The following is a 23,021-nucleotide window of genomic DNA, read 5'->3' as shown; positions in this document are numbered from 1 at the left end:
TGAATGTCTTTGATCCCTAATTCTATTCCTTTTTCTATTCAGGAATTCCACAGTCTCAATTGCAAAGTGTAACCTGATGAAACTTTCTATTTCTTTCCTCTCTTCCAACTTTCTTATAATTTCTCTTTGTACCTCTAACCACATATCCTCAAGTGATTCAAATATTTTATTGTCCATACATTATCTTTCTAATGCTAAATATTACCTACTGAATAAACTCCAAAGTTTTTAGAGAATTCAAAGCCCTGCAGACTTTTGTTCCAGCCTACTTTCTCAGCTCTATCTTCCTGTAGCTTCCTCTTTCAGGCTTCAACTTCACCTTCCCCTCTATGCACTCTGATCTTTCTGCCTTCCATTTCCTGACACTGTTACTTCCTCCTGGAACTACCATCTCCCTGAAATCTTATATCTAAATCCTATCTGACACTTAGGTCTTAGTTGTCATATTCCCTATAAAAGCCTTTCTTAATTTTCCCACATATAGATTTTCTTCTCAACTCTTAGTATTTATATGTGCCTCTCTGTGCCTTTCATTCATTTATTCTTTCATTCAACACAACTTTACTGAGCACCTACCATGTGCCAGGAACTGAAACTGCCATTTTCTACATTTTTTCCCATGGTTGAATAACCATGAGTTTTATCTCATCACTCCTATCAGACTGTACATTCTTTGAGGTCAAGAATCATCTGATATAGCTCTATAACTATCTATTACAATGTTTTACACATAGTAATTGTTCTACAAAAATATATTGACCATATTAATGAATAAATTAATCTCACATGGAGATTCATCCCCTGAAATTCAATTAGACAAAGATAGCACCCAAATCTTTTATCCTCCCTGCCATGAAATTCCATCCTATTACCTGCAAGAACACAATTTGTCACTTCCTCAGCTTAACCATCTTAAAATAGCATTTTTTAAAAATGGTATTTGATTTCCTTGTACTTATTCTCTTACACTCTTCCTTGTCTTCAGCTCCATCCATTCCACTGAAAGAGTCCACAAGTTATAGTATTAATCAAATCCTTCCACTTACCTCCATCACTACCTCATTTAGCTGGTGACCATACTACAGCTTCCTTCTTAAAAGGATCACTCAACATCAGTCACTTCCTTCTTTCAATCCACCCTACATGACTTAGCTTTGAATGTAAACTCAGATTATATGCCTTTTCATATCTTTCCTTTTTTCTTTCTGTAGACATTATAAAACTATTTAATACTAACACAGTTCCATTTCTTCCCTAATCTTCCATCTTCTTGCTATTTGCCAACAATCTTTAGCTTAAAATGTCCTTCACCTCTGGAACATTCTAACTCTTTGCTTCCATCAGCAAAGTTTACTATCACTCCAGCTATCTGAAACCCAGCTTAAAATTTGTTTTCAGGGGAATTTTTGGATTAACCTAGATTCATGTATCACTGTACTTATTTTCTATATATTGTTCAACTACTATATTACTTTGAATCAGTTATGTATTTATCTAATTCAAACAGTGTAAACTCCAATATGAACCCTGTACACTGATCTGAATTTTACGTGTGAAAGTTTGCTCTTCATGATGATGTTAATCTGTGGTTTTCTGCCCTTTAGGTAAAACAAACATACGAGATTAAATAGTACCAAGATATTCAACTCTTCTAGAATTACAATATATAACGACATGATCTTTATTGACTAATCAACCAAAATTTACAGAAAAATAAATGCTACCATAATATGACCTCAAATATACATCAATCCATTAATTATGAGTAAGAGAATGAATTTGAGGCTTGAACACAAGGTAATTAAGAGGATCTCATAAGAATCACCAACTCTTGATTGTTCGTTAAGTACCAGGGTTTAGAATAAGGAAACGTGTTCTGCTTCTGGCTGTAACAGAGTTGATAGAATGAGATTAATTCACTCACTGAGAATAACTATAAAACTTGGACAAAATGCAAAGTAAAACAAAACAAAATCTGAAGGCACTGGAGAACAACCAGTGCAGCCAGGACCTGAGGGACCAGGATCCTGGAGAGAAGGAAAATACACTGAGGTGAGTCTTGCATTCCCAGCTGTGTTTTTCCCTTGAAGCCTTTGCCTATGCAAGGTTTGGGGCATAGAAGTATAACAAAAGCAGCATTCTTGAGTTTGTGGCAGTTTGGCTGGGCTGGAGAATCAAAAGTGGAGTTTAGAACTAAATTAAGCAGCTATGCTATGAGGGGCCAAGATCAGGAGACGAGAACTATAGACAGTTGAGACCAACATACTATGTACAATTTTTCCCTTAAGGCATTTTCTGATTTTTAAGAGGCTAAATTCAGGACAAGACACAGAGAAACCAAGTAAAAAACACTTACTAAGAAGATAAAAAGCTAAGAAGAGAATTAGTCAGTCCCATGATGCTGAGGAGACAATAAATGGAGTGCAAGCCTCACCAAAGAGGAGAGACTCAGCTTTTGACTTAGATCCTGGGAAAGCTATGCCATAGGAGTAAGGATAGATTGTAAATAGACCAGCTTCAACTATATCAAGGTGATCTTCCCAAACTAACTCACACCTAAGATGCCCCCGCCAACACAAGGTGGAATTTGGAGGAAGAGGAACTTGCCTGTGCTCTAGGCCACGAATCCCCAACTCCCAGGCCGCAGACCACTACCAGTCCGTGGCCTGTTAAGAACTGGGCCACACAGCAGGGGGTGAACAGTGGGCGAGCGAGCAAAGCTTCATCTGCCGCCCCCCATCGCTTGCATTTACCGCCTGAACCATGCCCCCTCCCCCATCCGTAGAAAAATTGTCTTCCACGAAACCGGCCCCTGGTGCCATAAAGGTTGGGGACCGCTGCTCTAGACCCTGCACTGAATAGGCAGAGACTGTCTGCTACTGGAAGAGGTGCATAGGCCCTGCCTGAGAAACCCCTCCCCTGCCCCACCATGAGCCTTGCATCTAGTAACTGGCAACAGCCATGTACTGGTGGGGGGAACAGAAACATGGAAGTAGACTCCCTCTATGTTGCAGGCATAGATAACCTGCTGTAGTCTGAAGGCGGAGCAGGGAAACAGAAAACAAACAAAACCCTCCAGTTCTCCAGGCCTCACACCAAACACAACATAGTGGAAGTCCAGCTCACCACTGGAGGAATTTCAAATCTGTGGTATGTTAAAGGTAACTATAGCAGCCACAAGACCCAACTCACCTCAAATGCTAACTAAAGTCACTCAGATCCCCATTAGTGAATGGGGTATTCCCATCTGGGGCATTTACCTCAGTTTCTACTGTTCTTTTGTATACAATATCTGGCATTTAATTTTTAAAAAATACAAGACACACTAAAAAGAAAGAAGAGCCATATGAAAAAATAAAATAGTCAATAGAACCAGACCCAGTGATGACCCAGCTGTTGAAATTATCAGAGACTTAAAAAAGAGGAAAAATAAGAATAAAAACACATATTAATTTCAAAATGGTAATAATAAGAATGAGGACTTCTCAGATAAACAGAATCCAAAATAAAATGAAGTAGTATCTTTAAAGTGCTGAAAGTAAAAAAACAAACAAACAAAAAACCCTATAACCTAGAATTAAAAACTTGGCAATAAAATCAGAGAATATCACAAGCACAACTCCAATAAAAGAAATCCTAAAGGGAGTTGATTAGGCAAATGGAAAGTGATCACAGATGGAATCACAGTAATATTGGAAAGAAGGAGAGCACCTGGAAGGGTAAATGTGTGAGAAAATAAATGAATGCTAACTATTTAAGAAAAAATAGAACACATGTAATAAAAGTTTATTTTGTTCAAAAGAAACAAATCTATTGTAATTGAAAGTCTAATGATCATAGCTAAATAAATAAAGCACAGATTGAGAGACATGTTTACCCAAGTGGTCATCTAGTCTACCCTTGAATGTTCAATATTGAGATGCTCACTATTTCCTGAGGTCACCTACTCTGTAGCCGTGCTACAAATGTCTTTATATTGAGTTATAATCTGTAATTCTCTCAAATTTCTACCTTCTGGCCCTAATTTTGCCCTCTAGAATCATATGCAATAAATATTTTAATTTCTTTCACTCATGCTTGAAATAACTAAATTATCCTCCAATGTAATAGAAATGTTTTATTCTGTGGCCAAACAGCTTCAATCTAAACCATCCTTCACAAGGCTGGTCCAGATCTCATCTAATCCAGAATCTTTTAAATGCACCTCACTTTTTAAATATTTCTCAAAGAAAAGATCTGGAATAGATCTAGAATGATCCTGCGGTGGCCAGGGCATTCTTGCCCTCCCCATTCCATGTGTGCACCAATGGCATTTATCTTTTGTAAGTTGTGTGTCGGGGGGAATCATGCGATTTATTCATATGTAATTCCTGATTCTACCTCTGAAAACTCTAGCCTCAAGAGGTAGGACTTATTTGTGTTCACTGAAAGCTAGTGCTCAGGAATATTAAGCTAGAAATGGTATACAGACAAAAATTGGCCAAGAGATTCTGAAGGCTATTTCAGCAGGTAGTGGACAGTAGTAGGAAATAAAATTGTGACCTTTAGGATGTTAAGGAATAAAAGGTTGGCGGAATGGGGGGTATCGATAGAGCATATTAATTAATTACAGATGTATAGGCCATAAGAGGGATGCGTCAAAGACTATGACTTCTCAAGCCTGAGTGACAAAGAGAATGAGAGAAATAAGGACATCAGGAGGCATGCCTTGTTACTGAGAGAAATGTGTTGCTGTCATTTAAACTTATTAAATATTCATGGAAATACCTTGTAGACAGGTGTAGAAATAAGATGGGAGCTTTTGTTGGGGACAGAGATGGACTTTTAGAATGGTACAGGGATATACTTATAGTTGAACAAGTTGGGTTTATTGCTTGTTGCAAATAAGGGAGACCACACATCATAAGGGACCGTGTGGCATTTCAGTAAGAGGGTGTTAGGACTTATAGTATGGGGGCTTGTGCTATTTGGTTTGAGGGAGGGCTCAAGAAAGTGGGACTTCTAATAGGATGCTGTCAGGATGTGGGGATAATACTATGCTTGAGTATCTTAAGAAATCTTATCTAGAAGGAGTTAAGAGTAAAACAAAGCCAAAGCTGTACTTTATAAAGAAGCAACAGTTACTAATCCTAGCTCAGATGGGGGGAGTGTTTGCTATTTTTGTGGTTTGCAGTGCCTTTTTTATATCTGTGCTTAGAAAAAATTACAAAGTAGTCTTCTTTTTGTCTCACTTTTCTATAGTTATAAAGTGGCTTTGTCTCCTATTGGTGTTCAATAAAGTTGTTTATGTTTTTTAATTAAATAATCTATTTATTTGTTTATTTTTGGCTGCGTTGCTTCCCCGTTGCTGCGCAGCCTTTCTCTAGAGCGGCGGCCACTCTTCGCTGCCGTGCGCGGGCCTCTCATCCTAGTGGCTTCTCATGTTGCGGAGCACGGGCTCTAGGGGCGGGGGCTTCAGTAGTTGTGGTGCGCGGGCTTAGTTGCTCCGCGGCATGTGGGATCCTCCTGAGCCAGGGCTCGAACCTGTGTTTCCCTCACTGGCAGGCGGATTCTTAACCACTGCACCACCAGGAAAGCCCCTAAAGTTGTTTATGTTTGACAGAACACCTGGGCCTAACTGTGAATGCTGGACCAAATTGTAAGGATAGCCTAGCCTAGCTGGAAGTGTCAAGCCAGTTTCCAAATGTGAGGGGCTGTTTTTCTTTCTCAGGCTAACATACTAGCCTTGGGGAACTATAGTGAAGGTTGGAGTTTTCTTCTTTTTCAGTGAACTTAGAAATAAGATCATCTGCCAGGCTTTAGGAGAAAGGGAGATGAAAAAGCTTGGAGAAGGTTTGAGTCATCTGCTAAGACATTTGCTAAGACATTGTTTAGTGAATCAACAAAAGATGCTGTTTTCAATTGTCATCCACTTTACTAAAGAAAATGCAACTGTTGCTGTGTATTGTGAATTTATGGAGGATTTAGAAGTGAAAGCCCTTTTATTACCTAAAAAAAAAATAGGATGGGTTGGCATCTTTTTATACAAGAGTGGTGCAGCAAACCTCTTTCTTGGGATACCCGTACAAGATTAAATATTATTTGATACGAATAATTTGTAACTTTTATTTTTGGCTTTTGGACTGTATCTCCCAAGGTGGGAAAAAATGTTGCTGTTTTCAAAAGCTAAATAGAACATCAACCAGAGACAATAGTCATCCAGAAGGATGAATTCCATAGTATCTAGAGCAAAGAAAATCAACATTTTCACTTACACTCATAAAAATGGACCCCACTCCCACCCCACCAGCACTCCCACTTGAATTCTCTGTTTATGTGTGTCTAAATAACTAGATGCTTTGCTCATCCCCAGTATTAGGTGTGATTGAGAGATGACTTACTCAGGGGCAGTGGCAGCAGCAGCATTTTCTGTGCTCACAGGAGCCCATGCTCTCGTGAGCATCAAAAGGGGATGAAGCCTGATTAACCATTTTGAAATCTATCGGATGAGGAGAAGTCCTTACAAAACAACTTTTATACGCTTTAATTAAAAACGTGTTCCGGCAGCTCAGAGCTGAATGGGCTTCAGGGGGAGCAGGGCTGAGCCCGTTGCTATGGTGACACAAAATCTTTTCACGCCTGGCCCTTCCTCATCACACTCTCTCTAGCTCTCTCCAGCCATTAATTTGCCTCCATCCCATCTCTCAGTCCCTCAGTCTCTTGGTCTGTGAGTCTACATAAGATCCAATACATTGCTTTTTCTGCTATGGTACTTCTCCCTCCCTCCCTTTCCCTCATCTTTTCATCCTTTACATTTCCCTGACAATCTCTATTTTCTTGTTTCTCTTGAAAACAAGTTTACCTCCTGACTTGAAAACACTAAGAAAAAAAAATTTTCGTTCTGGTCATAGCATGTTAATCATTGTTTATTACCCCTCATGATAAATCCATTTTCAGGAGTCTTAAGTGTAAGTTAAGAAAGATCTTTCACTATGTTCTACATTTTTTATTTTTCAGGTTGAACACTGGCTACTATATGGTGCTTTCTGTTGCTGAAGATAAGGCTAAAAGAAAAAGGGCTATGTTTTACTCTGTTAATTTGTGCTTATTATTAAAATCTCAGGTTGTTTCACAAACCACATCATCTGGCAACAACTGTAAGTGAATGTGAGACTTTAAATATGTCCTGAAAAAATGCAGACCTCACTTTATTTAAGAAGGCTCTTTGAATATTTTTAAGGTTATACCAAATACAGAGACAAATAAAACCCAACACCATAACTTGTTACACCACATGAAACAGGAATTGGGTAGAACTTGTGCATCTCAGAACCCAACAGCCAACTTGGGAGAAGCTGATATCTTTGCAACCTTGTATTCAATGCATTTATGTAGATAATAATATTATTACACAACTTCTTACTGTTACTCTTTGAGTCATCACAAGCCTTACAACCTTTCATTTTTATTAAAATTCCAATTTTCCCTTTCACCTATTCTATTTTATAAGATGAGATAGGTGAGTGGAATGCAGTGGAAATCACTTCTCATTTCTCATTTTTTCTCCATACTTAACTCTCAATCTGTTCTTACTGTGACTATACTTCCAAAGTGAATTATTTGTCAAATTCAATAAACATTTCCTTTCTAATTGCCTGACTCAGTAGAGATGTTGTAACTTAAGAGACGGGTATAGCCTGGAGTGTTAATCCTTGGCAAAGCATGGCCCAGTGGTCACTGTACAAAAAGTGGGTGAATCCTTCAGAGCCTTGGAAACCCAGAGTCCAGTTTCGAGTCTGAGACTCCAAATCAAAATGCAGCTTTGAAGGTCCAGGCTTCTGCATCTCTGAAAGTGAAATTTAAAGCTTTAACTTCTCTTTAGAACTTTAATAATGAACTTCCTCAGTCTCTTTTACTATATAAAACTCTGACATAATATATTCCTGGTAGGTCACATGTAAATCTGTGGGCCACAAATTAACAAATACCCTAAACCCTCTTTAGCCTGAGAAACAGTATTTCTTCTAAATGAACCAACCTCCAGATGGTTTTTTGACTCTGTTCTTATAATTTAGGAACTCAACACGTTTTGATAAGCTGAAGTTCTTTGGCTTCTTACAATAGTCATACTTAAAAGGTGAAGAAGCTAAGCTGTATGATGTAGCATTTAGGTGGCATCTCACAAGTGGGCCAAGTCCCCTGTTTATAATGCTGGTATCATTCAAAGGAATTGTTGAGGTTTAACTTTATTTTTTCCCCTTTCAGTATTAAGAATAGAAAGTCAAATGCTCATACTTGTTAAAGGTGTTTTCCCACCTGGGACACTTTATTTGGATCAATCTTAGGTGAGAACTAAGGAAAGTAAATGTGTATAGATTGGTTAAATAAATAGTTAGAGACACAGGCATCCAGGTATCTGAAACAGGTTTAAGACTGAATAAAAATGGATCCTCAAAGAAGCGTTTTTAAAATTTAAGTCGATTGTACCTAAATATCAGAGAAAATATTCTGTTGGCAAGATGTCTTGCACTGTGAATATAGTGCTTCTCCATTACATTGATAAACTCAAGAAGTGGGAGTCCTTCTATTCTTGACATTTAAATCTATTCTGGACCTGACTTGTGAAAACTCTGAGGGGAGGAATCTCACAGGTAAGTGGAGTAGAAAACATAATAAATCGGTCTTTTCCATTACCATATTCTATAGTCCCAGGCAGTGAATCTCAAGGCTAAAATATGCTTTGGGGTTACACTTTAGATAACATTAAATTCTCATTTCTACCGAAATGCTTTACATTTCCTTCCCTCCTAATTTTGTTTCATAGTTGAAGACATCTACATGAAAATCATGGTATCTTTTGTTTAGTAATTCATCCATCCTATGGTACCCTGCTCACCTGAAGTCACATAATCCTTTATGCGTGCTCTGGCACTAGACAAATTGTTTATGTGATAAGCCACAAGACTGTCCTGTAGCTTCTGTGGTCTGACAGATATACGTCAGAATTAAAGCTTTTTTGGTGGTTGTTTTGAACATATTGTTACTCACAGGATGGTTCTTACACTGAGTCCAGAATGTGGTTACTCTGAAGTCCTCAAAATGTTGGAAAAATTAATCCCCAAATAGCTATACCTATATATAATTTATTCTGGTCGTACATGTTATGTTAAACTCTTATTCAAATTGTTAATCTGTAAAATCCAAGTCACTGACATCTTTACCCTGTATAAATGGCTTTCTCTTCCCAGTATTTCTAAACATGTGATAATGAATAGACAAAGGAAACACAGCAGTCCCCCAGGTGTGGAATAGTATGTCATATTGAGGACAAAGATTAAACCTCCACTTGATGTTACAAAAGAGATTTTATAAAAGGTGACTTAACACCACACTGTAAATGTATAGGTCACCAAGATTCAGACCTATTCTTTAATAAGTTAATAAAATGTGGGGTAAGGGTGAAGGAGGGAAGTCACTCATTCCTTGACAATCTGTAATACATATTTGGAGTTTGATAACGCATCTAAAGATTAGCATTACCCATAGACCTCTTTATTAGAGATTTAGAGTATCTGCAAGTAAATGTTTTATATACTTTTTGATGTAAATGAAAACCGTAAAGTCTTCACAAAAGTAAATGCATGTTTTAATGTAAGTTATATTCAGGATGCTGTTCTATAAGACAAAAAGAAGAGAAAAAAAGAAAAGAAAAGGGATGGAAAAAGAACTGAAGTCTTCTCTTCAACATTACCTATCACAATGGACTTTTCTCCTCCACCTCCACCAGGTACCCAGGCCTAAAAATTGGAGGGAGTGGTCAGAGTTCCACGGGCTAAATTTGTAAAGTTTTCACCACTTAATGCTGAAGGGGATTAAATAACTAAATTCCTGTATCTCCTGATGAGAATAATGCCTAGGTGAAAGTCTTAAATCTGAAATGCTTTTCTTGGTTTGCCCCAAGTCAACAGATCACTTAATTTATTGCTTTCATGCTTTGGGGATAGTCATAGGGACAGAAAGATCTTAGGTATGCTCCTCTAAATCAGCGTATCTAATTGTGTGTGTGCATACACACATATGTATGCTGGCATATATAGCTATCTACCTATCTATATTATCTCCTACAGTATATGTGGGCTGGCTCTAATTCCCTGAAGAGAAAGGTGAAGAGTCAATTGCTTCAAGATTGGGATAGTCATGACTAATTGGCGAGGGACGACTAATCCTAACCCAGTTACTACCATAGAGCATTTTATGTATTCTTGCAAAAATAAACAAACATACTTTAAATTCTGTTTATTATTATACTTTATCTGACTGAAAACTGCAATACATACTGTCCTCAGTAATGAGTGAGGGGGGAAATAGGATTGTGTAGGAAGTATGCCTAGTAATGAAATGACTTAAAGTCGAATTTTAGACAGTAAACCATAGAGAAGTCTTCATGATTCTTAGGGAAGTTCGCTCACACACACACCTGAAATCGAGGCACCTAATAGTGCCCGTTTTAGCCCCTGTTTTCACCTGCGTACACTCAGGACAGCAGGGGCTGGAGGAGGCTGAAAGGGCAAGGATGGCAGTGGAACTCGGGAGGAGGCGCTCGCGTGGATGTCGGGGTACGGGACAGGGTCCACCAGGCCGGAAGCGAAGGAACGGCGCCTCATGCCCGGGGCTCGGACCCAGCGTCTGGGTACCGGAGTGGTGTCCCGCCGTCCAGGCTCAGGCTCCCGGCGCTGTTCCGCCATCAGTGCGGGTGGCTGGTGTGAAAGCCAGTGGGGAGAGCCTGAGCGGAGGGGGTCCAGGGCAGGGGCGATTTAAAGCCCGGTTTATCAGTGCTGGGTTGCGAGTAAAGCTGGCTCCCAGCCGAGGGCGCCGGGGTTGGGCGGCGCGGCCAGGATGTTGGAAGCCCTTCGCGCTCAGCCAGGGGCGTCCTTTCTGACCGATGCGGCCGGGCGCCAGGGACTGCTTCACAGCTGGAGGCCGGGAGGGAAGCGAGTAAACACCCAGCCGGAGGGGCCGCCCTCGGGGAATGGTTGCAAGGGAGACACGAAAAATAAATCAAGCCAGAGAGCCGCCCCGCCCCCTCCCCGCGCTGCCTCCGCGGGCGGCGCCACAGGTCCTGCAGCCTCCCGGCGGGCCCGCGCCCCCGCGCGTAGGGGGTGTAGCATCTCCGCCGGGCCCGCCGCGACTGCGCCTACGAGCGGGTCCCAGGAGCGCTCCTCGCCTGCCCGCCCCGCCCGACCGGGCCCCTCGGGCGGGATAGAGCTCTGCTTTGCTCTTTTCGTTGGCCAAGCACAATTGTGTTATTGGAGATAATGAATTCAATCCCCATCAAAGGGCATTAGGCTCGCCCGGGCCCTGGAGTTGCTGATGCCTTTTTTTTTTAAACCAGGAATGAAAGGCTGAGGAGGAAAAAAAAAAAAATTCTCTAGGGGAGCCTTTCCCCTGATCGCCGCTTTTGAAGTGAAGGGGCCCGGGCATTGTTGTTCACCTCGCGGCCCATACGGCTGAAGAAAGCCTGGGCTTTTGATGGGCTGAGAACCGCCTTTGCAATGAGCACCACGTCGGGCCGCGCGGCCTGCGGACAGCATATGTCTCGGGGCGCCCGGGCACCGTCTGGCGGGCGGGGCCGCAGGCCTGGCGGAGAGGGGGCTCGGCCGTGCGAGCTGTGAGGCTGGGACCCGAGACCAGGCCCGCGCCAAGAGGTAGCGTCCTCTGGGGCCCCAGGCCTCCGGCCCCGGGGTCGCGTTTCCTCGTGCCCACTTTGTGGCGTAGCGCAGGAGTTCCAGCCGTGGTTAATCAGTTAAGGCTCCGAGTGGGAGACCAGACAGCCCTTTAGACGTGAGGCCGGGGAAGGCAGGGCTCTCGCTGAGCGCAGCGGGCCGGGGAGGTTGGAGGTCTTTAGTCGCTGGAACCCAGCATCTAAGGTGGCTGGCTTATCTAGAGCTTGATGAGTCTGCGAAGGTGTACACCTCGGAGAGGGGCACCCGTGCGACACGCAGTTAGAACTTTTCACCTGTGGCTCGAGGACACCGCGCAGCGCGACCCGGCTCAGGGCAGGGGGGTGGGGCGGAGGACGGGGCGGGGAAGCGGACACTCGGCAGCCGGCGCACGGCCGCTCGGCCAGCGGGGCAGGTACTCTAGAGTCCGTGGCGTCCGGGCCTCGCAGTCCCGAACGCAGGACAGCACATTAGCATCAGATCACCCTTTCTAAATACTTGGTGCAGGCATTTAAGTTTGCTTACAGCGCCCTCAACGTAAACTTTCCCCACCTGGATTCGCAACCCGCGCACCCCTCCCCCTCCTGCCCACCAGCCCGCCCGCCTGCCCGCCTCTGAGCACGTTGGCCCAAGGGTCAGCAGCTAGAGCCGTTCGGTTCCCTTCTCTCCCTTCCGTGTCTCCAACCCCCTCCACCCCTCCTCAAAGGATCTGGGTTATCCGCCCCATTAGTATGTTAGCCAGGCATAACACAAAGGAAGCGCGTGTCAGCAGAAGGCAGTGTGATTCCAGGAAGAGGAGAGGAAACCTGGCCGGTGCCCTGCGCTGCAATACGGCTCATTGCAGTCTAAGCTTGTGAATCAGCCTCCACCTAGGAAAAAAGCGGTGGAGAACGAGGCAGGAGGTGGCCCTCGGAGCCGGAGGCGTTTGTAGCTGGGCTATGGGACTGAAGCACTAGGCTCCCAGATGGGACCCAGAACTACGGAAACGTTCCAGAAACACCCCGGTCACCGGAATCGCGCAAAGAAAATCAGTTCTGCAGGAGTGCAGCGCTAGGCGGGAGCCTCCTTCCTCCCTCGTGCATAATGGGTCCTTAAAATTAAATATATAAACGAAACAACCCCCCACGAAGCCCCTTACATTCTTCTCATTAAATTGCTTGTTTTAAAATAACTCCGTGTGTGTGTGTGAGAGAGAGAGAGAGAGAGTGAGAGAGAGAGAGAGAGAGAGAAAACTGACCTGGGACATGATTAGAGAAGCGTAGGAGTAACCGAAATTTTATGGGAGAGAGGGGAAAGAAACTAAGGTTTCCAGTTGAAAACATTGTTCCCTAATTCCAGGCAATGCTTTGGGGGAGGAGTATTTCCAGGTTGTTTTTCTTAGTTTCAGGAATTAAAAAAGAAAGAAAAGAAAAAGGCCCTGATGTGTAATCTTGAAGAGGAGTTGAGGAAAGAAGTAGAAAGTCAACCCAAGGCAACCTCACACTGAGTGGCGCTGGCCCGGGTCTGAACTTGATCTGGATGTGACTTAATTAGCATCCCACTTGAATTTTGAAGTCTTCAAGCATTTATTCCATTCAAGCCCTTTCCTTCCCGGATTTTGAGAGAGAATATTCTGCTTTTATACTCTAAGTTGACTAGGACATAGAGAACCCCAAAATATCAGGAAGTGGCATCTAGAAGGAGGGATGCTCCTCACTTTCCAGGGCTGCAGAGGGGAGCTCACGCTCATCATGAGCTCTGCTCTTACACTGCGCAGTCACAGCTAACAATTGGAGAAATGAGGAAGTTAGAACAAGAAAGGTAGCAAGTGAGGATTTCCCCTTTCTTAGGTTAAAAAATATATTTATAAGTAGGAAAATGCATGCATTTTACAAGTTAAAGTTGAACTGAATGGGTATTTTCCAGCCCCAAATTGCTTACTAGTATGATGGCTGGAGAAGAAAAAAAAGGTGAGGGCTGCAGTCTGAGCTGTCCAAAGTTCAATGAAACGAGCTAGACTAGGAGCTAAAAAGAGAAACACCAATGGAAACATTATTGCCTCAAACTTTACTATTTGAAGAAAAAGTCAGAATATTTAATCTGTTATTAAATGTTATTTGGATACAGTAAATTGGATCATTGGTAGAAAATAAAACTTGAATAAATGGCTTCTTTTAAAAAACCTTATATCTTCCCAAATGGATTGTATTTTTAATTAGTAAGATTGTAAAACCTTCCAAGTTACTTCATTTAATTACATTTTTACTCTCATGAGTTTCTGCAGATGCCAATGATTCTTTCAGTTCAGGAACATCTTATTTCTAAATTTCAGCATAATTTAATTTCCTATTTAGCCCAAGGTAGCTTAAAAATAATCACCTTTTTGCACGTAATTACCTTGAAGTAATTAGACATTATCTTAACTCCATTTAGTTGCAAACACATTTTACTACAATTCAAATAAGCAATTAACATTTAATTTTTGAAAGTAAAACATTTTTACAAATTTATTAAACATCCATTACATAATTTAAGCAATTTTATCTTTTCAATGAGCTTTTCCTCTTGACATATTGAGGTATCACATTAAAATACATTATAGCTAAATGTTCTGCAATATTGCTGCTAAATCAACAGAAGACCAATTGATCTTGAGGAAAGGTTAATTAATTTGGGCTACAGGTCTCCTACATTGGCCTCCACTGAAAGGAATTTGTATCGATCACAGAAGTTTTCTGGAAAGAAATGTAATAAGCATTTTCGTGGAATTGAGATCAATTTTTTAAAGTGACAAAACAACAAAGTTTTAAAATTTTATCACTCCAGGAATTCTTTTCTGCTATGGCTTATTCAAATCTGTTAGACTCCTGAGTAAATTAATGTTTTTTATACTTTCAGTGAAATCAGTCGGGTATCTAGCTTTCAGAAAATGAAAACAGAAGTTGAGAACTTTAATAGGATTTTGTTTGTTTAATCCCTCCTCCCATAATAATTTTCACCAGTTTATTCTACAATGAGGGGATCACCAAGGGACAATGGAAATTAAATTTTATCTTTGGTTTAAACACTGTATTAGCTATCGTGTAGGAAACACTGAGCTGCTTTCTACTTGGGAACACTTCTAAGTTGTGTAGTTTCTGAGCAGAACTGGTGAGCTTTTCTTCTTCCCTAAATTTAGTTGCCTTTTTTTTTATCCATTAAAAAAAATGTTTCAGGCTGGGACAAGGTGAAGGTAACATCTGAAGTTCCCCTCCCCAGCACTATACTCACTCTCAAAACATTTTTCTTGCTTTCTAAAAATGTTTGCTCGGTGGCGTAGTCAGTGGATCGGAGGGCCTCCGGAGCTTTGCACTTGGGTCTAAAAGAAGGTTTTCCCTTCTCCCTCCCTCCCTCCCTCCCCTCTGGAGACCCCTCCCCCACCTCGGGCGAAATTCCTAAATAAAGCGAGTCCGGTGGACCGCAGCTGAGGGATCAGCATCCCCTTTCCGGCCCTCTTCTGCAGGAGCCTCCGAGGTGAAGAAATATAGACGCTCCAGGACGAAAAGGGAGGTGGGAGGGGGTCGCGGGAAGGCGGCGCGCTCCGGGAGGGTCCCAGCACTCCCTCGAAACCACAGATGTTTTCCTCCTGGCCCTGGGGCGCGGCGCCCTGGCCCCGGGCGTTCCGGCGTTTGTGTGTCCGGGTTTCCGAGGAAGGGATTACGCAGCGGGAGCGGCCGCGGCAGCGCGGACGTTGGAGCCGCAGGAGCGGTAACGAGGCGCCTGGCCTTCTTTGTTGACTTTTAGGTCTCGGGCTCAACAGAAGATTTATTCGCTAGGAGGGGAAAATGCCCAAACAATGAAGAACTAACTGCACTTGTCACCTCGAGATGCTTGCGGTCCTTCTCTCTGCCCTCCTTACCCGGCAACCGGCCGCCCCGACCCCAGCCCGCGCGCTCCCTAACGCACGGGGCGCAGATGGCATCGCCCAGAGGTGGCTTGAGGGAGCGGTCAGAAAATCGCGTGAGAAGCCCACGAGGCGAGCCCCGCTCCCCGCCACCCACAGGGCTAGCTCCCCAGGCAGGTCTACAAAGTGGCCTCGGCCGTAAACCCGCGGCGCCTCGGCCGCCGCAAAACCTGAAAAAGTCTACGCCAAGTAAGAGCAAGAGCTAATAGGCCGACTTCAGCCTGGTGGGTGAATGCAAGACACTGATATTATTAACATGTTAAAGAGAGGGAAGGGAACAAAGTTAGACGACTTAGGTTCAGTGGGGCCGGGTGAAATTCCGAGGCCCAAGCTCACGCCTTTATATTACTTTCGGAATTCGAATTTGCCAACGTTTGCCCGTTGTATAAATATAAATAACTATTGGGATTGAAAGCTTTTTCCTCTCTTTGAGACTTTAACGTCCTTCCGAGAGGCCTGTAAATTAGATTGTGAAATTACTCAAACCAGTAATTTCCATCTCCTCCTTTCATTAGCTGAAGTGAGAGCGGGGGTTGGATCTCTGGATTTTTCTCAAGTGCTACATGGCACCCCTTCTCTCATCTGGGGAGGCAATTACGCGATAATTTAGGGACTCACACAGCTCTTTTTATCTTGTCCGCGGTAAGGAGTGGGGCGATCAAAGTAAAGGCTGTCCAAGTTCAAGCCCTGGCGAGGATGGAGTTCATACACAAGGGCTCAGGCAGGCCAGCCTCTGCTTGGGCTGGTGTTGTTATTGTTGATGTCAATCCGAACGAGGCTTACAAAGAAATAGGTGGACTGGAAAGTGAGCCTACTATCAAAGGAGATTAATGATTTTGTGATCTCAACCAACTGTAGGGGTGTGAAGCTGCATTTAAAAGCTTCTTAGAAGGCAAACAAATCATCAGTTTTAAGCTCTCAGGAAAAAAATTAGAAACAATATTTTAAAAAAATATCTTCACAAAATACAAAATAGCAGCAACCCTGAAATGTCCCGGTGGCACAAAGCTTCCCCTGCAGGAATGAATTAACTCATGCCTCCCCGGGCCCCCTCTAAAGCTACCATGATGGTTAAATTTTGCTGCTCTTTTAATAAAAAGAGGGTTCCGGATCCTCTGTGGTAGACAACTTAATTTTATCAGCTACATCTGATATTTTATTCTTACTCGAATACTTTTCAGATAAAGGAAAATGATACATTGGGGAAGGGGGGAAGGTAGTTAAAATAATAATATTTGAGTTTATTGTGGAAAGGCTCAAAGGAAACACAGAAGGCTTAAGACCTTGTCAAAAATTGAAGTAAACATTACTGGGAATAAAGAATCTTAAAAATCTCAAGTCTTAGGATATTAAATCAGTTTATCTACCTTTTTATTTATCAACTTTTATTGAATCTCCTTAATTGCTTTTTACTAGCTAGATGTTCATATAATAAACATAAACAAAACAAATTTTTTAGATTATTTTCCTTTTTGTCATTTATATTCAGTGCCTGGACTTTGAAAAATATCATATTAAGAATATCCATTTTGGATTTAATTAAGGAAAATAACAGAAATCCTCTTTTTGTTAACATTTGGTTTATTTAAAGTCCTTAACTGCAAATGATCAAGAACATATTCCACGGCTTAAAATTTATCATTTTCATTATTTAAATCAAAATATTTTAATTACAATCACATTGATAAAAATTAACATTTTAATTTGTAATTTTAACCATCATTTAAAGCAATTTCAGCTGTAAAGAAAAAAAGAATAAACCATGCAATAAATTAACATTGAGAAAGCGTAGAGGAATAATAATGAAACCCGTCTGGCTATACTAACACCATGTCCAACTGTGAAAAGTGCATTAACACTGAATGAAACAAGCACACGATGGCAATAATTAAAATGACCACAATCAACTGGGTTTTGGAATCTTGAACCAAATTTTGAAATACATCTCCCTATAACTTATCTCTCCTCCAACATTGTAATATTCCCTTTTTTTTCTGGAAAAAATATCCTTTAAACGGTATGGATACATAGAAGCTAATTTTACACGTTATGTGACCTCAGAATGATAAAACCATGGCCCTGTGCAAAGCAAGGAACAGAGTTATTGAGGAGGGCAATTCTCAAGGAATTGATTCCCAGGGCTATATATGGGTGGAGAGGAGGGGAGGAGGGTGCCTTTGTAACTTCTTGGTCAGGCAACTCTTTCAAGAGCATGTATATCTCCTACCTATCACCTCTATATGTTATGTAAATATATGGAAGATGTACATAGCTGAGCATGTGCATAAGTTCATATATGATATATATGTATTTCATTTTAAGACATCTGCTATCTGAATGTATCCGAAATGTAAGCTGAAAAACAAGTGGCTCTGATGTTTATAATCTGTTTATGTTTTGCTGCATAATGGCAGCATTGTCCTTCAATACTTTTAACAGCCCTAGTGTCTACTTGTTTTCCACCCTTTCAGTTCTTATGGTTAAGAGTATTGCCATAGACCTGTAAACTCCTGTGTGTGTGTATGTGGGGATGGGGGTTAGGTGAGGAGGGGAAAAAAAAGCACAAACAAATATTTTACAAGCTTGACCATCTTTCTTTTTTTTTAAATAAATCCTGCACAGACTAGAACACGTCTGCAGGTGGAAGAGGAAAGAAAGGGAGAGGGACAAGGAAGTAGGAGGATTTTATATATATACATTTGTGGATCATTAAACTTTGCAGGAAAAATTTTTGTTGGTTTGGGGTTGTTTTTTTTTGTAGTAATATACACAAAGCGTTCGGAACAACAGTAACAAAGTAACAGTCTTTTGTACTCGGGGAAAGATTGTGCACAAAAAAATAAAATAAAAATAGTTGGGATTTTACTATGCTGCTGTCGGCTTGGTATGTGTGGTTTTGTTTGCTGTTGATTTCTCTCTTTCTCTCTCTCTCTCCTGCTACCAGCATGGCCATGCCAGACAAACCCCCAGTCCCAGGGAGCTAAGAAGTGTTTAGAACGGGTCTGGAATACACACCTTGGTAGTAGGCTGGCTCCAGGGCTGAGGGCTCAATGGGGCTCCTCGTGGCCACCGAGGCGCTGCCGAGGGGTAGGCTGGCGGGCAGTGCGGTGCCATAGGGCGAGTACTGTAGCGCCTGCTCGTATGACTTGAAGTCCAGCTTGTGCTGCTGCTCCGAGGAGGACATGAGGTTGTTGATAGAGAAAGGGTGGTTGAAGGAGTAGTGAGGGTCCCCTTTCAGGTGCAGCTGGGACTCGTGGGGTGCCAGGCCATGCGCCGGGTGGGAGGGGGGCACAGACACCAGGGCCCCAGGCCCGGAGCTGATCGGAGGTGCAGCCGAGGAGGCCGGAGTCTTCAACTCCGAGGCGCCCCCTGTCGCCGCCGCCCCGCTGTGGTCCAGAGTCTGGGGGCTGGCAGCGGGCCCGGGGGCCGGCGCGCCCTCTAGCTGGCCGGCCTTACTGTGCACGCCCCGATGAAGGGGCGAGTCGGCGCTGGGGTTGGCAGCGCTCGAGGGGTCCTTACGGCTCTCAGGGCCGCCCTTGGCGCCGCCGCCGCTCCCGCCCCCGGTCCCTGGCTGCTTCTCGCACTTGAAGCGCTTCTGGCGGCGCAAGTAACAGCCGTTCTCGAACATGTTGCCGGAGTCCGGGTGCAGCGTCCAGTAGGAACCCTTGCCCGGCTTGTCCGGGGAGCGGGCCACTTTGACGAAGCAGTCGTTGAAGGAGAGCGAGTGGCGGATGGAGTTCTGCCAGCGCTGCTGGTTCTGCCGGTAATAGGGGAAGAGGTCCATGATCCACTGATAGATCTCGCTCAGTGTGAGCATCTTGCTGGGCGCCTGCTGGATAGCCATGGTGATGAGGGAAATGTACGAGTAGGGCGGCTTGGCGTGTGGGTAGCTGCGCTTGAAAGTTTTGGCGTCTCCGCCGCCACCAGCCCGGCTGCGGCCCAAATTGGACGGCGCGTACGCCATGGGGCTCATGCACGGGTTCATGGCAGCCGCGTAGGGGCCCAGGCCGTTCATGGAGGCCGCGGGCTGCGCGCCCATGGCCCCCATGCCGCCCGGGCTCAGCGTCGTCCCCATGGCCGTCACGCCCGCCGTCATGGTATTCATGGCGCCCGCAGAGCCGCCCGGCATGCCAGCCACCGCCCCGGGGCTCAGGCCGGCGCCAAGGCCCGGGTTTGCGTAGGACATGTTGAACGAAGCCGGGGTCATGTTGCCGCTCGTGGTCATGGTGTTCATGGTCATGTACGTGTTCATGGAATTCATGGTGCCCAGGCCCGAGTTCATGTTGCTGACCGGGACCGAGGAGTAGGCCTGGAGCGGAGACAGCGTGAAGAGGCCCCGAAGGGCGGAGTTAGTAGTGGGCGCAGGCGGCCTACCGGCCGGGGCAAATCCGAAAAGAAGAGGAGAGCATTTCTGCAAAGCATAGGACTCCCCACCAGGGGCAAACCGTCGGGCGCCCTCCCCAGAACCCGCAAAGAGTTGTCTTGCACGGCAGGGGGAAAATCCTGTCTCCGCAGGCATGAAAGACAAGAGCTCACAGAAAATATGTCCCCGGGAAGATGTGTAATCGCCTTACACGCCAGGCTCGGGGGCCGGCTTCTAGGGCCCCTACGTCGCCTCTATCCATGCCAGGCGGTATCCGTTTCCACCCCAGCACGGCCTCGGCAAAGCGCCCTTTTGGTTAAAAGGAGTTAAAACTCCGAAAACAGAATTAATCTCTGATCCTTTGCTTATTCACTCCACCTTAAGGGTACGGTGTGTATGGCGGTGCAGCCCCGCCCCCGCGCCCAGGAGGGCAAGAGCACCAGCTCGGCACCCATCTCACCTAAGCCTGCCAGGCCCGGCTGACCACGTAGCGGCCTGGGCTGCGCGGGGTGGCCGTTAATTAAACTCTCCCCGATAGAGCAAATCATCCCTGGCCATATGACCAAACATTTCCAAACAACTGGCTTTACCGTCTTAGCAGTTTTCACCAAATGGTGACTTTTTGTTGTTTATTATATTTAGAAGTAGTGTTTTCCATCTACTTGTAGCAATTGTAATTTTAAAAGGGAAAAAAACCTCAGAAGTTAAGTAACTTTTGGAAAAAAATTAAGAATAGATCTATAATAGGAGAAAGGGTAGGGAAGGGTGCATAATAATATCAATGCACTACATACATTTAACTTTAACATGACTTTACAGCCATTCATAAACTTGCACTAATTTCACTACCTATTTCCAGGCCCCTAAGGCTTGAAAATTTTGGTGACACAGTTTGTAGAAATAATCATATTTTTTCCACATTCTGATGATATTTTGCCGCTGATAATCTCAAAACCTGGCTTTTCAAACTATATACGAATAGTTTCAAATACTTTACAATTCCAAAATCAAAGTCCGCTTATTTTCTCTTAATGCTATTCTACTTCCTAATTCCCAGTTTTAACCTGTAAAGGAGCTCTTTTCATAGAGAATTTAATTGACTAGTGACTGGAGATGACTGTATCTGAATTAAATCTGAGGAAGAAAAAAAAAAAAAAAAAAAAAAAAAAAAAAAAAAAAAAAAAAAAAAAAAAAAAAAAAAAAAAAAAAAAAATCTGAGGAAGAGTTCTGAGCTCTTTCTTAAGTCATCAGTAGGAGAAAACCCTTATCAATAGCAATCTGAGAATGCACTAGATATGTTAAAAAATATAGAGTACAGAAATATAAAAACTACTTCTCTGTTGATTTGATAAAAATAATGATATCCTTAAATTTATTTTCATCAGAAAATATGACTTTATTTGAAAACATAAAAGGTGAAAAAACCGATTTAACCATGAAACAGATATACCATGAAAATATTTCCTGATTTTATATTTTTCTGTCCATGTCTTAAAGTATTTTTTACTTTTCTTTTCCTCTTCCCAAGATTATCCAAGACAGTTTCAGTAAACGTTTTCAATAATGGTAAACTATTGAAGGGTAATCGCCAGCTATTTCCAGACAAATACTTTTAGTAGGTGGTGGTCCTGCCTGTACCTGGTTTTCCTCGCAGTCCCTTTGTGCACATTGTAAAATAAACCACATGAACGTGCCACCAAGGGGACAATGAAGAGAAACAGGTTCTCCGCCCGCCCGGAGTGCTGGAGGAAAAGTCAGCTCGCACTAGCGCCACCCAGCGGTTATAGAGAGGAAGGAGCACACTTCTCCCCAAACGGCTTTTGAAGAAGTTTTACAAAATTTCGGAATCATTTCATTATGAAGACGCTCAACTTAGCGGCTGCGCGCTTTCATCAGAAGACATCTGAGAATTCAACTGCGGAAGGAAGAGGCGGCCCTGCGGGCGAATTCTGGCTTTTTCAAAGTTGCTTCAAACTCGTGCTGGCGCCCGCCCGCCAACCCGCGCTCGGGACCCGGGTCCGGGCTCTGGCTCCCGCTCTCGGCAGGGAAGAGGCAAGTGCGTCTCAGAGCGCGTGTTTTCAAAGCCAGAGTTTCCTAAAACCGTCTCGCCCTCTCTGAGCGCCGATCGCCGGGATCCAGTTCCCCGGCGGGGCTGCGGATCCGGCTCGCAGGCCCGGCCCAGGCCCGGCCTGGGCTAAACCCGGTGGGTAGGCAGCGGTGGCACGGAGGAGGCGCCCCCAGTCCGCCAGCCCCCCCGCCCTGCCGGGGGCCCGCCTCGCCCGGCCTCCCCCAGTACGGGCTCCAGGAACCCCCCGCCTGCTGCCCGCCTCTCACCTCCTGTGTGTCGGCGTAGTAGCTGTTCCAGTCGCTGCTCTCGTGCCCTTCCATCTTCACAGCCCCTAACATCCTGGAGCCACCCTGCTCGATGCAACCATCCAGCCCTGTGCGAAGCGACTGGCAGCCGCGCGGGGCGGGGGGCGGGGAGCGGAGTAGCTGCAGTCAACTGAGCGCCCGCGCCGGCCCAACGCCACCCTAGCGAGGAGGAAGCCAGGCGCTGCGGAGCGCGGCGTGCGCGGCGGCGGCGGCGGCAACAGGGCGGGAGGGGGCAGGCGGCGGCCGCGGAGCGCGGCGCCCGGGAGCGCCTCCGCGGGAAGTGAGCGGGCGGCCTCTGCGAGATGAGTGCAGTTGAGCTGATGTGGATCTTACGTCGCTCGAGTGCCCACCTCCTCGTCCTCTCCCCATTTGTCCGCCGCACAAAGACGCTCGCACCTACAAAGCCCGAGGTGCACCTGCGAGGCGGCCGCCCGCCAGTCCAGCCGCCGCGCCTCCCGCCCAGCCACGCCGCCGCGGCGCGCGCCCCCTGCGCCCCCTCCCGCCGAGCCCCCTCCCCCAAACCCCACCCTCACTTTGTTTGCCAAGCGGCGTAATTGGTTTAAGCCGAGAGGCTGGGGGAAGAAGGAAATGGGGTGGTGGGTGTGTGTGTGTGTGTGACCCCCCTTTGGAAGAGGAAAAAAGAAAAATAGGCGGGGCCGGGCGG

General features: G+C 44.6%; 2 protein-coding genes across 11 annotated transcripts in view; one reads left to right on the top strand and one right to left on the bottom strand.

Moving 5' to 3' along the window:
* MIPOL1 (mirror-image polydactyly 1) overlaps positions 1–7,242 on the top strand; it is a 336,357-nt gene extending 329,115 nt beyond the window's left edge. For all 10 annotated transcript variants that reach the window (XM_082452167.1, XM_082452168.1, XM_082452166.1 and 7 more), the window contains one exon: positions 6,997–7,242. In XM_082452167.1, the coding sequence (XP_082308293.1) occupies positions 6,997–7,144 (148 nt within the window). In that variant the 3' untranslated portion in view covers positions 7,145–7,242. The remainder of the gene's footprint in view (positions 1–6,996) is intronic.
* Positions 7,243–18,502: 11,260 nt separating this feature from the next.
* FOXA1 (forkhead box A1) lies at positions 18,503–22,514 on the bottom strand. The gene is made up of 2 exons (XM_082452184.1): positions 22,319–22,514; positions 18,503–19,930 (listed from the first exon to the last, which is right to left on the bottom strand). The coding sequence occupies exons 1-2, from the start codon at positions 22,388–22,390 to the stop codon at positions 18,602–18,604; spliced, it is 1,401 nt and encodes a 466-aa protein (XP_082308310.1). The 5' UTR covers positions 22,391–22,514; the 3' UTR covers positions 18,503–18,601.
* Positions 22,515–23,021: the final 507 nt, after the last annotated feature.

The sequence above is a fragment of the Balaenoptera physalus genome, assembly GCF_965194825.1.
Source record: "Balaenoptera physalus genome assembly, chromosome: 2".
Taxonomy (NCBI): Eukaryota; Metazoa; Chordata; class Mammalia; order Artiodactyla; family Balaenopteridae; genus Balaenoptera; species Balaenoptera physalus.
Note: the sequence above shows the minus strand (reverse complement) of the source record. Positions and strands in the feature narration are given on the sequence as shown.

Coding starts and splice junctions, on each gene's coding strand:
- FOXA1 (XM_082452184.1), bottom strand. CDS start 22,390: ATGTTAGGGGCTGTGAAGATGGAAGGGCACGAGAGCAGCGACTGGAAC. Junction 19,931..22,318: donor ACTACGCCGACACACAGGAG/GTGAGAGGCGGG, acceptor TCTCCGCTCCAG/GCCTACTCCTCGGTCCCGGT.